Raw genomic sequence first — 17488 nt, forward strand, 5'->3', positions numbered from 1 at the left:
ACTTCCAATAACACCACGAAGGTACTCACTAAACAAAATTTTTAAAATTCTCTCTTACATAAAAAACAACTGCAAGGAAGGAGAACTGTGGGGTAACGAGTTATCGTCCATTGCATTTTAGTCAGGTGCCCACTGTGGAGTCTATTTAAAATTTTTCTGAAGCCGGAAGCGTGAGAAAACTAGAGATGAGGATCAAATCGGAACCCTTTGCTCATTGAAGTAACTCAGTTTCTTTTAACGATTCACCGCCCACTAATAATGATCTTAATGCGCTTGGAACAGGCGTGGATCAAGAGCGGTGAGCAAAGACGTGGGAAAAGCAGAAAGAATTGAACAAGAAATGGGATCGCTAGAATCAATTCAACCAAACCGCTCACTCTCTGGACCGATTTCTTTCAATCGTACTTTCGATATTCCTTAAAAATCTTTCTACGTAGAACAGCAATAAAAATTCTGGAATAAAAAAGTGCTAAAAGTTAAAAAATAGTGAAAACTAAACTTGCTTTTGTTAAAGATTACATTATTTTATTAATGTAATTGACATTTTGTTGCTACTACGAAGTACAGAGTAAAAATTAATGTTTAGATCGGCGGCAGATCTCAAAGAATAGGAAACTGTTTGTTGACAACACCGGCATTTTTCTTTCTTTTCTTTAATTTGACAAAATGATACCAAATATCGCTCGAGGTTCTTCTATTCTGTAGGGTCCAGATTTTGTTCTGCAACTTGAAAAAGTACGTTAAATGAAAAAATTTATGTTTATAAATATATACTAACTCTAAAGAAGACTGAAGAGTAATTCACAGCTCTTGATTAAAAGGCGTAGTAAAATAAGTAAATAAATAAAAATATAATTTATTATTTTACATAAATATTGCAATAAGATGGTATAAAAAGGTCATACCTAATAGACGTAGCTATACTGTGACACAGCGTTCAGAGAATTGAAATGGGAACTCAAAGGAACAGCTCATAGGAAGCGAAAAGAGCAAATAATCAAGACTCCGCAGGAGCCAGATTTGCGGCTGGAGCAAGAGAAATCCGTCGGAATCAGATTAGCAGATAGAGCAAGAGCGATGAAAATCGCGACTCCCAAGGCCCGAAATCTGCGACTAGAGACGGAGAACTGACAGCTAGAAATCCGAGTAACTAGTTCCTGTAATCTGCGTACTTTGAATAGATCCTTGCACTGCCAGATGAAAACAAAACAAAACAAACAAACAAACAAACAAACAAAAAAAAAAAAAAAAAAAAAAAAAAAAAAAAAAAAAAAAACCTCTATTCGTTTGCAAACGTGTTCGGGGGGAATCAGTTTCGCTGAGATGCATCGGTGTATTTAATGTTTTGTTTTTTAAATACTGTATGGAGCGCAAGCAAACCAAAAGCACGTATGTATACATAACGCACGTACACACATAAAAAATAGGTCAGAGACGTTTTCGGTAAATAACAAAGATAAGAATGCTAGTGTTTACACTAACAGAAAATAAATTTTTTTGTCCATCGAGAGCTTCCCAACAACAGCTCTCGATGAACTGTTAAAGAACTGTGTTCCGTTTCCTCTGGAGCGCTGATTATTCGTTTAGTAAAGAGAATCGGTTTCAGAGTGGATCTTCCATCTCCAGAAAAAAAAACAGCTCTTCTCTCACTGAGATTCGAACCTCGGACAGGGATTTTAGGTTTATGACAGAGATTCTTGACTGTTTTTATTGCGTGTTGCGAGAATAATTATTTTTATTAAAAATAACGGTGCCTTTTACTAGGACACTTTAAAAAATTTAGTTTCTTTAAAAACAAAATTATTACTTCATATACATTCAAAAAGCAAGGGACTAAAAATTGAATGATGTAACTCTTTTAATGCAACCTTAGTAGTCTCAAAAAGAAGTAAATTTTGCATAGTAGTAACAACATAAACAGTAAACTTGTAGTAAATATTTGAATTCATTTATTTGGAGCTTAATGGTAGCGCTTAATTGTAACTCTAATATGAAGCAATAAATGGTAATAGGTTATTTTTATTTTTAAATAACATGAAAACCTCTTAAAAGTGTTTATTGCTTTCATTTCTGGGATTTCGTATCCTAAAAAATATAAAATATTGTAACTTAAAGGAAATATTTGCTGCAAGCCTCAAGCACAACCGATTCGTTGAAAAACACTGCAGCTATGACTTGAATAATTAAGTGTCGTTTATAAATTAAATTCACAAATTTCCATGAAGCGTTTTTTTGCAATAAAATAGTAAAAATATGTAAGATTTCATGTTCTATATTTTTAACTTCTATAAGAATCGTTTCTAAATTAGTAGGCCTACTTTTCCTGCTTCGCTTACAATTTCTTTCCGGTCTTAGGATGAAATCTATATACAAAGACTATATTGCATTTCTTATTTAAACTTTTATATCTTTAATTTTTAATTGTTTTAAATTTTTTCAAACTTTATTGCTAACCTATTTGCTATTGTAGGACAAAAACCAGTTGAACATGATTGGATGTACTTCAAATGTGTAATTTTTTTCGGAGTTTTAAATTCTTGGAATTTTTCATTACTACTTACAAACTGAAATTTATTTAATTTCACGTTTAACATATTATTCATTTTATTTTTGTTTATTCCAGATTTCTAACCTGACTCTCTTAAACTAGTTCTTCATTCTTTTTTTCTGGTTCAGTACCTCTTTGTTTGACTATAATATTTTCTCCGTTAACAGTGTTTACGTCTTTATGATAAAGATATGCAACTACCAGTCACACAGAACTTCAAATTCTGAAAGACTAAATTCTTTTCTAACTGAAACTCTTTTCATCTATTTTTCTATTGCACAGTTTTACTTTATTTATTGATTTAAGTTATTCTCATTTAAGTTTCCATACACTTCCCACAGTTTCCATTTTGATTACTTCAGAAATGTAATGATCCACGTAATCTCCATGATGAACAAATTATTTTTCCTTACTTTTAAGCAATACATAGTTTTAAAGCACTTAACCTTCAAACAGTACTTGTTGGATTAACCTAATTTATTAACTTTTGCACAAAATAATTTCATTTACTTATTATTTTAATTTCTACTGATGTCTCTACCTATGTCTATTGGTATAGAACTCCACCAATAAAAATGAATCAATAAGTGAAAAGCTATTAGATAGGTTGTGTATGCAGGTATGAAGATCTTTCCCAATATTCCACGTAGCGACGTAGGCGAGCATGTTGGGCAAGTAGTACCTTTTAAATATGAGGTGTAATATTACGCCAACTGCGCCTCTTCCGGCAGAGTTACCCCCTAGTTAACCGTAATGTTTCACATCGTGTTCATCTCCCTGTAATAATTAAAAAGAAGACCACAAAAATAGATATATTCAGTGCCTAAAATTCAAAGGATGGGTACACGACTTAATACGCTGGAGTTGACAAGAAAATAAAAAAATATCTTTGTCATCAATTGTTGTAATTTGTTGCATAAATACACTAACTGAGAAAAAGAAAGTTTTATTAAAATTTGTTTAATTTTAAACATATTACGACTTGAGCTATATATGTAATACGATTGTCTAAGTCATATCAAGTTGGTGTTCATAAATATTTATTATTTTTATCCAAGTACAGAATTTGTATTGTAATAAATATCAGCAAAAACAACACAAGATATTATTACCACACGTAATTTTTACTTTTTATGGTTTCTATGATTTATACCTATTTTTTCTTGGGTACGGCTTACGCAACCTTGCTCTACTCTAACAGATGGCCAAGTCTGCAAAAGAGAAGCCTTGTTTTTATCATTTTCATCTAGATACTGCGACAATTGCAACTTTCACAAATTGAATTTTAGGCACGTCCGGAAAAATTTTCAAACCATAGGCTTTGAAATGCTACGATTTCAAGTTAAAGGCTTATTTAGCATTGCTGATTTTCTAGAAATTTATTAAAAGGCAATGATCAAATGGTGCTTCAGATATAAAAAGCTGCTTACGAGATTTAGTTCCAAAGAAACAACCCACAGGTTTTATCAACTTAAAATAGATTTCTTACCGAAATGAGTTTCTGAGGTTTGTTCAAAATTTGCATTGAGCTTCGGTGATACTGTTTTTTTTTTTTTTTTTTTTTTTTTAATTCTAAAATACAAAACACCTTTCCTACTGCAGAGGCGGCCCTTTTGTTGACTGAGTCAGCACACGATGATTGTCCGCATCGTCATACAAAATGTTGGAGAAAAAGCTTTATAAATGCACTCACAATATTCCGTTGAGTTTTACTGTAATGAATTTCACAATGCATTTCTTATAAATTATTAAAACTTTACACTTTTTAGTAATAACCATAAATTCTGATCGTTATGCCAATAGACTGAACTTCGCGATTGTTCTCTAATGGATTCGAATAAATGTATAACAGAAGTATTTAGGTTAATTCTAATGTTTCAGTAGTCAAAAATCCAGTACTTAATTAAATGTTTTTGCTCAAATAAATTATTATTATTATTATATAATTATACCAATTTTATAATTTCATTTATAATTAAATTTTTGAATTTTATGTAAGATGTTAAGATATCAGTGAATAGCGGAATTGTATTGAAACACGCTGGTACAGTAAGATGAAATGAGGCAAACAGTTCATATATATATATATGAGAAATGAGGAAATAATTCACAAGAACGCGCTGTGAGACGTAAGTATCGTGTTAAAAACATTGAAATTGCTTAGCTAAAGATGTTCATAAGGTCACCTCTCAATATATTCTTCTTATAAATAACAATGTTATTTTTGTTGTTGTCTTGCCCATGAATAACATGGAAGCAAGGTCTCCAGGGCCTCAGGTTGGACTTGTATTTCCACCCCAGCTTTGAGAAATAGAACGGTGGAACAAGCACGCTTGGAAATTTGACTGGTCATCAGAAATGCTACCTGCCAATACCACACGGGGTGCCGACTGCCCGATGTTATTAGGACTTACACTAATGACTTGTGCCTCTTCCCCCTGTGGGGTACCCAGACGAACCTGAGGAGGGAGAGGTAGACCGAGGATCTCCTCCCCCTACCCTATTACCAGTCCACACGAGAGGACGTTCGGCTCGCCATATGTTTAGACTGCCCCCATGCCTCAAAGAAACTTTACAAGCATGCCTTCTCCGAGATTCGAACCTGTACCCTTCGGTACATCAGTAGGCTTCCCTAGCCACTTTACCGTCTGGGCGGTGCAAATAACAATGAAATCACTGAATGGCAGTCGAGGTTCAAACAGCAAATATTCGGTTAAAAATCCTGTTATCAATCGATCTAAATATTATTTAGAGACAAGTTTCTGAGTGATTTCTTTTTTTCCCTTTTTCTTCATTGATAAGCTAAGTAATATTTATAGTTTGAAAAATGGATTAGAGAGCTTATGTTATGGTAGAATAGCAGCACGCTGTTCCTAGCAGGTCTAGCAATAAATCGAGACTAGCGCATATGTAAGAAGAGCAAAATTACCTTACTGAAGCTATTTCTAACATCCCTGTTTAGAAACAGTCTTGAATAATTTCATGTAACAAAATATTTGCGTTCCATAAATTTTCTTGAGATTTGTGCATATTATAAAGCATTTCAGTTTGTTCTAGTGTTAGAGATATTCAAAAATAAAAGAGTCGGTTGTCAGAACTCTGACAGCATAGCGACCAAACATAAACATTCTGCATGAACAGGTAACAGTTTGACTATTCGTGAGAGTCACCCATTGTTCTATTATGCGGTACATGAAATAATACCTAAAAAGATATGCATTTTTTCGCAAATTGGCGATTATGATCGCCAAAATGGTAACCTTTCCATAATGTAATCGTTGCATGGAAGGTAGTCCGGAGAAAGTGAATTTGTGTAACAAAAAAAGACCTGTTGTCGGCATCAGCAACGAGGATCATCACTCGTGGATCAGGTTAGCCGCCTCAACGAGCTTTGTGTCGCGTGTTGTTTGCAGAAAACAATCTCGTGAACAAAAATGTCCGGTGGTGTGTGGTTTGTGGTGTGCGTTCCAACGGAATCATACGAAAAACAGCTCAAGTATCCCGAAGAAAACGAAAATAAGAAAGAAATTACAGGTAAGAGTGATGAACGTCGTGTGTGTAAAGAAGCTTGCGTAAAAAAATCATGTTCATTTCGTGAGGAAATCTAAAATAATGCGAGATTTGGATTTAAAATGCATTGTTTTTATGCGGCTTTGTTTAAAAATTTTCTTTTCCATTTGGTATGACCTATACCTTTTTGCCAACAAACATGAAAAAATTGTAAATATATGACTTTTTAATTCTTTCTCAACTTAAATGAAGTATTTAGCATTTTTTTGTGTGTATTAGAAGGAACAGAAACTCCAAAATATATTTTCTTTATTTATTTAAAGATTTGCTTAATGTTTTGTCAAAAAACTGAAAAACGGATTCGCAAAGTACGAAACGATTTCATTATATGCGCAATAGAACTTTAGTTTTTAAACAAAATTAAATATGTAAAGATAAGATATCCTAAAAAGATGTAAGGGAAAGGGCAACATAAACAGAGCAAATGGTTTTCTAAAGGCGTGAAAACACAGATTTGAAGAAATTCGGAATTAAAAAAGAAAGAAAATAAACAAGTATTCACCTTTAAATAAAATACTTTTAAGATGCCAAGATACAGAGGTTATTTTTCCATACTAGCATTCAATTCATCAAGTACATCATATCGTAAATCTCTTTTCAACTGCGATAACATTCAGAATTTAAACTTATAATCCTATTTTTATATGTCTCAAAGGTAATACAAGTCAAAAATAACACTATGAGTCGAAGTTATTAAGTTTTTATAACACATCTTTAGGAATAGAAACAGTGCTACTTTTATACAAATAAACGTTTTAGTTAATGTTCTCTTAGTGTTTAGTTAACGTTACCTAACTCTGGAATACTTATCAGCATTTTCTTCGTAATAAGTATCAGAAAGTTTACATTCCGATTTTTCATGTCTGGTCATGAAGAGAGATATTTTATTTTACACGCATTTAATTGCGACTCGCATTTTGCTTTTCATTTTCCCTTTCAATGCTTACCAAGACTTAAAGAGTTGTCTTAAAACTCTCTTGCTATAATGTTAATGGTATAATAACGAGAGTAACAAAGTGCGTGAGGCATTTAAAAACGATATCAAAAACTTGTTAATAATGCATTAGTTCTTATAGATTGCAGCAGTATTGCTCATGATGGAGTATTCACCGTTTGACCTAAGCTTTTATGTGAATAGTTTTACAGATACCCATACCATCAGCATAATTAATAAAAGATGTTCCTAATGCCCTGTAATAGGTACCTCTACCTAAATTTTCGTTTTACATCTCCCACCTGTATGTTAACTTATGTGTGTGTGACTGGATCGAAAAAATATATAAAAAGTTAAATTTAAGATTTCGTGATTTTTACAAAATTAGTTTCTTGAAATTTAAAAACATTTATTTAGTTGTATAGTTGCATAGATACTGAGTTACATACTTGTATGAGTTGCTTAGTCATTACGATGTAAAATACGTAAAACTATATATTTAGTTGGCAGAAGTACTGACTCAGATACTGACTGGTTTTCAAATAATTTAAAGCATTTACTTACGTTTCGGTCTATTGAAGTACCTATACATTTATTTTCTTGCGCATTTAAATCGCTTTCTGTATTGCTTTTGTACCTTTCTTTTGAATTTCTGTCTCAAAATATGATTCAGAATCAACCATAAATTGCTAGCTCTCTAGAAACTGCTACTTTAAATTTTCTTTTCATTGTAGTAAGGTATTCTTTTCTTCTGGGTGTGTGTGTGTGTGTGTGATTATGGCAAAGCCTCGAGGGCTATCTCTTTTCTTCTGGGTCCGAATGTACCGATAATATTTTTTGCATGCGTGTACGGATTGCCATCTACTTTTGTATACGTAATACTCTATAATCTCTTATTTTATTATCTGAGCATTTGAGTAATTTAATACCTTTTGATAGTTTTGTGATACTTTCGTAGCTAAATTATAATGAAAATCCGGGGTATCAATTTTACATGAAAATGAGTAAAAGAGCAACAGTTTTAATGAATAGAATATATTCATTAAGTGAATATATTCATTAAGTGAATTCATTAAGTGGAATTCATTAAGTGAAAGAGTTATTTTATGAAGTTTCAAAGTAATAAAAATTTTAAAGCAATGCAAATTAAATATAAGATATGAAAAATTCAAAAATATGCCAAAACTAAATTATCATGCACTTCTTGCATGAGTCTTTTGTAAAAAAATATAACTTAATAATTATGTTTATATGTCATGTTTTTTGGTCCATTATACTATACCGTGACCACTTAAAGTCTTTACCAGCGTATATTTTTTTAACTGTTGGTTGGAGGCAGATACTTTCACTTGCAAATATGTTTTACGCAAATGTTCCCATTTTGGCATTTTTAAGTTTAAAGAAATCAATTTTATAAATATTACGAAATATAACTTCGTTATACGTTCCTTCGGTACTTTTACTTATGTTTAGAAACATTTCGTACTCGTTACAAAAATAAAACAAAAAAGTTGTAGAGCTATTAGATTTTTTGATGAACACTGCCTTCGCCGGGATTCAAACTTGGTTCAACCTTGGTAAACTCTCTAATGCCCGCCGAGTGTGCTATCATAACACCACGAAGGAATGCTGGAAGGAGTAGAAAATGCCTTATATACTCCCCTTTTTTAAGGGCGACTGGAGATTAGGGGATCTAGTCGCCAGATCTTAGTGATGACGAATTATTGTCCACCTTCCTTTTTTTTTAGGTAGGGTACCTCTGTAGTGTTATTAGGTTTTTTGATGCACGAGACATGAACACTGAGCAAGACCCTCCCCGGGGCTCGAACCTGAACATCTCGAATACGCGTCGAGTGTGCTACCGTTACACTACGAAGGCTTGCTGGAAAGAAGGAGAAAATGCCTCGAAGTACGACTCACGTGTGACAAAAATTGACCCAGATATTTGATACTAGAATCAGAGATTATACTTGGAATAGTACACAATCTGAAGAGCGAAATGTTTGTATTCAAACAATGTTTGCGAAATGTTTGTATTTAAACAATGTTTGCGAAATGTTTGTATTTGAACAACTAAGAATAAAATAGTATTTTAGGAAAAGGTTTCTGATTTTTTCAGACTTCAAAACTTATAAATCAATTGAAAAATATTCTTTTGGATTAAAAATATAACGAAATTATTAACTAAAGACGCTAGCAAATCACAAACAATGTCATTGATTGACATTTAAGGGCGAAAGTATCCACCTCCAATGATTTCAGTTTATTTATTAGCTGTCTCCCCAACGTAAATTGAGTATATGATGTCGTATACGTTCAAAAATCACAAATTTTTTTGAAATTAAATCTTTTTTTTTTTTTTTTTTTTTTTTTTTTTTGTCGTATGGGTGCTAAACATTCTGTGTTTTATTTTTTATAACGAGAAGAGAATTTTCGTAAGTATAGGGACAAAAATTTAGATTTCGTTATTTTTACAAAATTTATTTATTTAAATTTAAAACAGCCAAAACATGAATCACTGCTTTAAAAATTTTTGTAAGGGTAAGCATACATTTATGACCAATAGTTCCAAAAATAAAAGCCGAGTAAGGACTTCTAAGAACACGATGTGTAATCCATGCATGTGACTAAAAAGTAAAGATTTAAAAGTAAAATATTTTTTTACCACAGCTTTCTTGGTCACATCTGATTAAAAGTAAACCTAATGCATTGCTAACAATGACGCTTTTAAATCTAAGTTTTCAAATCCACTTAAGTCTGAATGTAATCATTCTTATGTATAATGATAATTTTTACGCTACCACTTCTACAAAGATGTCTCAATAATGTGCTTTCATAAAACTTCCAAGCTTTTTATTTGCATATGACTAAGAATGCTGTAATAGATAGTGCACTTAACTAGAGCCGTGTAACTTCAGTGTCTTTCGCATTTCTATTTCATAACACTTTATTTCAGATAAGGATAAAATGTTCTTGTTGTTGTTGTGAATAATCTCGCCTTTTTTATATCAGAGCAAGCCTACGAAATTCCGAGGAAGCAAGATTGCGCCTGTCGTTGGCAAGATCCTTTGCCATCAGACAGGTGACAGTACGACTTTGCTCAGTTGCATCCCCAGTTTTGAAGGAGAGCACCTCGGGAAGACCTGCCAGAGCGTCGCTTACCCCTCGTTCCCTAACACCAATCTCTCGAGAGGACTTTCAGCTCGCTGCATATTTAGAAGGCCTCCATGCCGCACTGTCACTATACAAGCATTTATGCCTTTTCCGAGATCCGAATCCGGACCCTTCGGAACGGCAATCAGCGGTGCTAACCACTATCCTGGTTGGGCGGCTACGATAAAATGTATTGAAGAAATAAAATCACTGTATCTGAAAGTATGAAAATTATGTCGCCTAGACGGTATAGGGTTAGGGGAACTTACTACGGTACGGAATAATCCTGGAGAAGACATGGATGTTTGTAAATGTATAGTGTCGATGCGGCATGGCGGCATTTTAAATATGCAGAGAGCCGAAAGTTCTCTTGTGTGGATTGGTGGAAGGGGAGGAAGGTGGGAGACCCCCGGATACCCCCACGTGATGCTCTTCCTTAAAATTGGGGGCGGAAAATAGAAGTCCAACGTCTCTTCGGAGTAGGCTGTGGCAAACATTGTTCCATGTAATATGGACAAGACAACAACAACATATGAAAATTATTTTCTAGGAATATCATTTCTTTGAGTATCATCTTATCTGTAAGATTACATTCGATTCACTTCAATTCCTGTTTAGTAATTTTGTCTCCGAAATAAATCCTTGTTAACAGCTAACAGCTCATCTACTAGTCTGGTAAAATTTCTTCAAAACTGGTAAATTACATTGATTCTATATAAGTAAGAATATCCGAGCTAGTCTCTTTTGGTAAATTATTTTCCGATGCAGCCTATGGCGAAACTTTAAAATTCTGCGGAGATTATTTTGATGGTTATGCAAAAACCCGCAAAAGCAAAGAAATCCGAAAAAATTCGCTTCAGTGTTAAACTTTAAAAAACTCTGTACATTGTGAAATATTAGACTGTTATCGCAAATATGTATGTGGGGAAAATTTTAAGAAAATCATTTGTTGAAAAATGGATCAAAAACTGTCTTCGACATTTAACCCAAACAAAACCACAGATCTAAATAAAACTTCGGGAAAACTGTATTCGGGTGAAAACTGCGAAAACATTAAGCACTAAGGAAGTTTTGCAGCAAATTTAATGAAATCATTGTACTGTTTTAAGGATTGAAAAATATAAATCTTTAGACTTTAACGATAAGTATTTACTTAAAAAATACCCACCTGGGATTTTTATATTGCTTATTTTTCTGTTTTTCATAACCTAGGAATAATGAGAAGGATTTTCAGGCATTGCATGCAAAATACTTTAGGAAGCAAAATAATGGAAGCGAATTAAAAATAAATCTCATTAATAAATATTATTATAGTGTTCAAAGGAAGTTAAAATATATATGGGGAACTCTTCTCCCTTTCAAATTAACTGGTGCCCTAGAAAACGAGCCCACCAGCGCTGAACCCTAGTAGTTCCAACCTGGGTTCTATTTCAGTGGTTTTCCCCATGTGTAACGTGTATACGAGACAGTTTCCCTTAGAAATTCCTCCACGAAGGCTATCTCTCCCCTTAGGCAAATATCCCTAGTGTGCTTTGCCATAGTAAACTAAACCAAACCCCTTGAAAATGATATCTTTTAACTGAATTGTATGTGTGTGTGTATTTAATTATGGCAAAGCACACGAGGGCTATCTGCCTAAGGGGAGGGATGCCTTTCGTGGAGGACTTTCTAAGGGAAACTGACTCGTATACACGTTACACATGGGGAAAACCACGAAAACGCCCATGCAGCCAGCCCGTTCGCGGGATTCGAACCTCGGACCGAACTACCAGTGTTCAGCGACTTTACCGCTCGGCCGCTGGTGGGCCACTGAATTGTATGAATTCATCCAAACTCAGAATTGCTTTTTTCCGTGGGGACATACCTCATCCGTATACTATATAAAATAACTTATAAAGAACTTAAAAGAATTTATAAAAATTTTAAATTTTAAGATACACAGTTTCCTAAGATACAAAACAGAAAATAATCCCACAAAAATTATATCGGTAAATGTCATCAAATGAAACGAAGGGTTTACTTTAATTAGAAGTACAGAAATATAGAAAGGACGGAAAAAAGTTACAATTTATACGTTGAAATAGAATTTTGTTTCTATTATAAAGCTTTATTCTTAGTATAAAATACACAGATCGAAGATCTATAGAGAACTTCCCTAACTGAAGCAGACGTTACACTCAGTTAATATACTTTTCTCAATTATCCGAGTAATGTAAGTGTCAATATAATAATTAATGCCAATATGAGATTTTGCCTTAGCAGATAAGCGTTAAATCTCAGTATGGAATTTACCTTTCAGACAGCAAATATTCTGTCAATAATCTAGCCAACTGAAAAACAGCTAAATGCTATTAAGAAATATAATATTTTTAAATGTTGCATTTCTTATAATAATATAACCTGACGTATGAATTTCGTGGGAATAAGAGCATTAGTAGGTAAATTAGTAAATCTGAGAATATAATTTCTGCTTACTCCATTATTTAAGTCTTAATGGTCTTGCCGACATTTTATGACTTTATTGATAATATAAACATCAGACAAAGATACAGTTTGCCCATAATAAGTATTTATACTTTGTATTCTTGGAATATGGTAAGTTGTAAGAAGGGGGAAGAGAACACTTGAAAGGATTATGTTAATTTTATTAACAGTTAAATTTTGAGTTAAATTTCTTTTCCTGTCGATTCTTAATTTTAACTTACCACTTCCGGCCAGAACTTAGTTTGAGAATCCCGTCTGAATGCTAATGAGGAAGAGCGGTATATAACCGCGAAGTTCTACAGTCTTAAAGAGAAAGATACCAGATATTCTGGCTGCACGCGTCCGCCTTTTTAAGGTACTCTCTCTTACTTACTTTATTTAAAAAGTATTCCTTCAATTTTGTTTAAAATAACCCATTTAATCTCTTAAGCTCTTATTTAATAAAAAGCTTGTGACCTATTATTACGCTGGGCCGTTCTTTAGGCCCTTGATAGCTTCGCAGCTAATTAACGTTAAGAGGCCAACTCTGTTAGAATTTTGATAGCTTCGGCTATATCTTTTTAGTTAAGATTAGTTTAGTTTAATTGTTTGTCTCTTAAGTTCAAGCCCAAGTGCCGGCTTTATTGTACCACACCAAGACGGAGTTTTGTTAAACTTTAGTTGGAATAATAAAGGGTTATTTCACCCTTCTTACTTTTTGTTTAATGTACACGAACTCAGGCGATTATTCGCTTACTAGTTCTTAAGCTTCTTCACTTTCAACTGTAACTTAGAATTACACAGTGGGGAATCCTACACATTATAAAAAAGATAACAGGCATTATACTCAAGATTAATCTGAATTCATCAATGCATGGGCATGCACGGATAACCTCAAAACACGAATATTCCAAGATCCTTTTGGTCCACCTTCCAGCATGTCTTCGTGGTGTAACGGTAGCAGATTGAGCGCGTATTCGAGTCCCGGCAAGGGCTTTCTTCATTTTTTAGGCTTAAAAAAAACTAATCATTCTATACTATATGCTGCATAAAACGAAATTACGTAAGACGTTTTAATTGCAGTAATTATGTAAAAAAGAGAAGAATGTTGTTAAAACAATTATAATAAGAGATTTTTCATTTTTTATCCTGAACAATGCCTGATTTCTTTTTATGCGCCCACCAGAGGAAATTGCTGAACACTGTTAGTTCGGATCTGGGTTCGAATCCAGACGAACGGTCTCGTTGATTGTCGTTTTCCTGTTCTTCCCTATGCGTAGCATCTTCATGAGCTATTTTTCCTTAGAATGTCCTCCACAAAAGCATCTCTCCCTTTAGGCAGATAGCCGTAGTGCGCTTTGCCAAAATAAACTAAACAAAACTTTTGTATTCTTTCTTTTTTGAGTGCTGATATTCTTTTAAGAAATATGATGAATACTACACAAAATGATAACGTCTTGAATTCAGTTTGTTTATTCAGTAATTTTATAGCATACAGTGTCTCACAGTGATTCGTTATAACATAAATGTCAGGCATAAAATAGTATAATACTCATATTATTCTCGCCGTCCTCTAGTGATTTCTTTAAATTTTCTTCATTTGCATTTTTAAATCTCTAAACTCCAGAGGTTCTGCTCATTTACAGTTGTTCACTACAAGTATGTTCACTACAAAAATTTACACTTCCTCACTACAGACCTTGTATGATATTTCATGATGATCATTTTTTTTTTTTTTTTTACTTCCTTGTGTAAATTAAAGGAAGTACTGTAATCGCGAAAAATTTCAGGCATCATATTTTAACGGAAATATTCATTTTTACCACTATCGAATCCATTCAAAAGATTTTTTTGCATGACATCTGTACGTATGGACAGAATGAAGGATCCTTTTTTTCCAAAATCCATCTTATAATGGATTCAAATGGATTCAGAAGGGATTTTTTTCGTAACTTGTATAGTACTATTTTTCTTCACTTTCCATTACTGAAGTCATTCGTGTTATCATATTGTAGAGACATTAGGTATTTTTTGGAACAAGATTGATGAAAAATGAGAACGCCTTCTCGAGAATCAAACCACGAACCTCTGGAATACACCCCCAACATGCAGATCACCATACCATGAAGGCACACTAAGAAGGCGGAAGAAATACCCTATAGGTTAAAATGATAACCACATTAAAAAGCTATACTAAGAGTATTTTCTGTTGAACAAAATATATAATGTCTACTAAGCAAATTACATTATACGCAAGTCTAAAACAAAATTCATATAACGGAAGTCAGAGTGACACAAAGCTCTAGAAACTCATTTGCTTCTGCGTATTTTAATTAAATTATAATCTCTTCCTTCAAACTTGATTTACTTAAAATGTTGTAACGTGATCAAAAAATATTTTATTATATGGCTTCTAAGTTTATATGCCCAGGTAACCTTTAAAACAGTTTATAGATGGTCATCGCAAGGTGTCTTCAAATTATAATGAAGTAAGGTCTAATAAGATTGCCAAAATAATCTTGCATTTTATACAGTTTTCGAAATAACGAGCTTTGTCAGCTCTTTAACCCTCTGAGCGGCCAGGGTTTTCGATAAGAAAGCACAGCTTTCACAAAACTACTATGAGAACAAATTAATTATTTTTATTTTAATGTAAAAATTCTCCTGGTATTTACATACCTGGATTTGTGTACTTTTGATATATTGCCTTAATTTCTTTGACATATTTTAATATGCACGTATTAATACGTTCTTACAGATATCACAAATAATATTATAGGCCGTATATATACGGCCTTGCCGCTTAGAGGGTTTTAATATATCCTATTCTGTAAGTCCCAATATTTCCTATTCTCAAAGTCTCAAAGGGATCTTCACTAACCCTATTTCAACTCACACAATAACGCCTTTTTTGAGGAATAAATGTAATGCTTATCATTCTCCATATTACTATGTGATTAAATAGCGCTCAAGACAAAATTGGTGTCCTTAAGTTTTAATGTTCCTCACTACTTTATGTATGATAAAAATTGTCAAGGAACCTAGTGAACTAAGTAGCGACTTAAATCTAAGTACTTACAATGTAGATCCGAGAAATGTCAAAATACCTTTTCTTTCACTCAAAGAAATACTAACAGATGGCCCTTTTCGGGCTTGCAGGAAAGCCTCCACTCAGACTTTTAAATTAGGATAAGAAAATAAGAAACACTAAAATACACTTAGCCGAAGCTAAGCACAAATATGTAACGTATTTGGCCATTAATTTAAACTAGCCGGAGATTATCAGCAGGAACGTACAATACGGCCGAGCGTGATATATTCAAGGACGAAGTAGCCAGAAGGCAAACACGCGCCACTAAACACTCCTTAAGCACTCCCTTTCGAAGTAAGTTGAACTTCTAACTCATTCATACTACTTCAAACTCATTTGCATTCAACGCGATTCTAAAAACTCATTCTGGTAGTGAGTCGTAAGTGGGAAACAAGAATTGAAAGAAAAGAGTTTCAAAATTAAAAATAACTGTTATAAAATTAACATGCACGTTATAAATATTCATTAATAAATGGCCTACCAGCAGCCGAGCGGTAGAGTCGCTGAACACTAGTAGTTCGGTCGGAGGTTTGAATCCCGCAAACGAGCTTGCTGCATGGGCGGTTTCGTGATTTTTCCAATGTGTAACGTGTATACGAACCAGTTCTCCTCCCAACGTCGTCCACGAAGGCCTCCTTCCCCTTCGCAGATAGCCCTTGAGGGTTGTCGTACTCACATAAACCAAACCAAACATTATTAAATGCGTATAGGCGATCACGTGAAGACAATCTTTTCCAGTGTTTGTCCTTGGTTCTTGCGAATAATACTGCAATGTATACTCACCCTATTATCTAAATATGGTTATTATCTAAATATGGTTCAGAGAATACGAAAATGTAAACACTCCGTTGTTCTCAGTCATCGAAACTAAATATGACCAAACCGTTATGATACCTCCAGAAACTTTAATTATGAGTCAAATATTCTCACAAGATTCTTGTGATTGCAAGACATTTTGACACAGAAGCAGAAAAAAAAATTGTTTATCTCAGTACTTGATTTCTTTTCATCTATTCTGCACCGAATTATTGCAGTTCTAAATACTCACTGAGATCCAGGCTCCTTTTAATTAAATTGATCATTCCTTCTAGTAACCATTTCAATTATATTATGTATTCTCTGTAAAAATATGCAAAAATATCATTAGAAGTTAAAAAAAGCAAGCATTTATCACATAAAAACTGAAATCAGTGCTCGTTTACTGGAAAAAAAAATTTCATGAATCATTCTTTAATGTTATGTTACCTGAATCATGTTTCGATTATTATATTAAAGACCGGTAAAACGGCCTTTAATATAATAATCGAAAGTTTGTAGATGAAATTCATTTTCATACGACTATGAATTATTTTTTCTACCTTCTTTAAATGAAATATTTTAAAAGTGTGGGATAATGCGTCACCGATGACCATAGCTAGTAAGACGTTTAAAACGTCTCTTATTGGTTAATGATCTAATGTTTCAAAATTTAAAAGATAAAGATATAAAATTATTAATTTTCATGTAAATATTATTGCCAACGTTGCTCTTTTAAATTTCTTATTAGTCCAGCAAAGTTTCGATCAGTGTTGTTAATTGACAGCAGTTTAATAGAACAATATAATAACAAGCAATATAATATAATAATATACATTAATATAATAACAAGCAATAAATTTTTATTTGTATTCATGAAGGCGAAGTCATATGACAATGTTGTTACTCCAAACAAAACCACATAAAAAGAAAT

At 33.2% G+C, this 17488-nt stretch overlaps 1 protein-coding gene and 1 long non-coding RNA gene across 5 annotated transcripts in view; one reads left to right on the forward strand and one right to left on the reverse strand.

The window, feature by feature from the left end:
- The window catches only part of LOC146998662 (uncharacterized), a 192814-nt gene that overhangs the window by 29068 nt on the left and 146258 nt on the right, over positions 1-17488 (reverse strand). Inside the window, exon 3 of one of the 3 annotated variants that reach the window (XR_015039661.1) lies at positions 11374-11413. The exons of the other annotated variants lie outside the window; for them this stretch is intronic. This is a non-coding gene — a long non-coding RNA (uncharacterized LOC146998662). The remainder of the gene's footprint in view (positions 1-11373; positions 11414-17488) is intronic. 3 annotated transcript variants of the gene reach the window in all.
- The window catches only part of LOC118205589 (uncharacterized), a 153399-nt gene that overhangs the window by 11836 nt on the left and 124075 nt on the right, over positions 1-17488 (forward strand). The window contains exon 1 of one of the 2 annotated variants that reach the window (XM_085811475.1): positions 5885-6082. The exons of the other annotated variant lie outside the window; for it this stretch is intronic. Within the exon in view, the coding sequence (XP_085667601.1) occupies positions 5983-6082 (100 nt within the window). The 5' untranslated portion in view covers positions 5885-5982. Of the gene's footprint in view, positions 1-5884; positions 6083-17488 lie in introns of those variants that run through there. 2 annotated transcript variants of the gene reach the window in all.

The sequence above is a fragment of the Stegodyphus dumicola genome, chromosome 2 (assembly GCF_044657685.1).
Source record: "Stegodyphus dumicola isolate Sdum_Otavi_A_Nest chromosome 2, ASM4465768v1".
Taxonomy (NCBI): Eukaryota; Metazoa; Arthropoda; class Arachnida; order Araneae; family Eresidae; genus Stegodyphus; species Stegodyphus dumicola.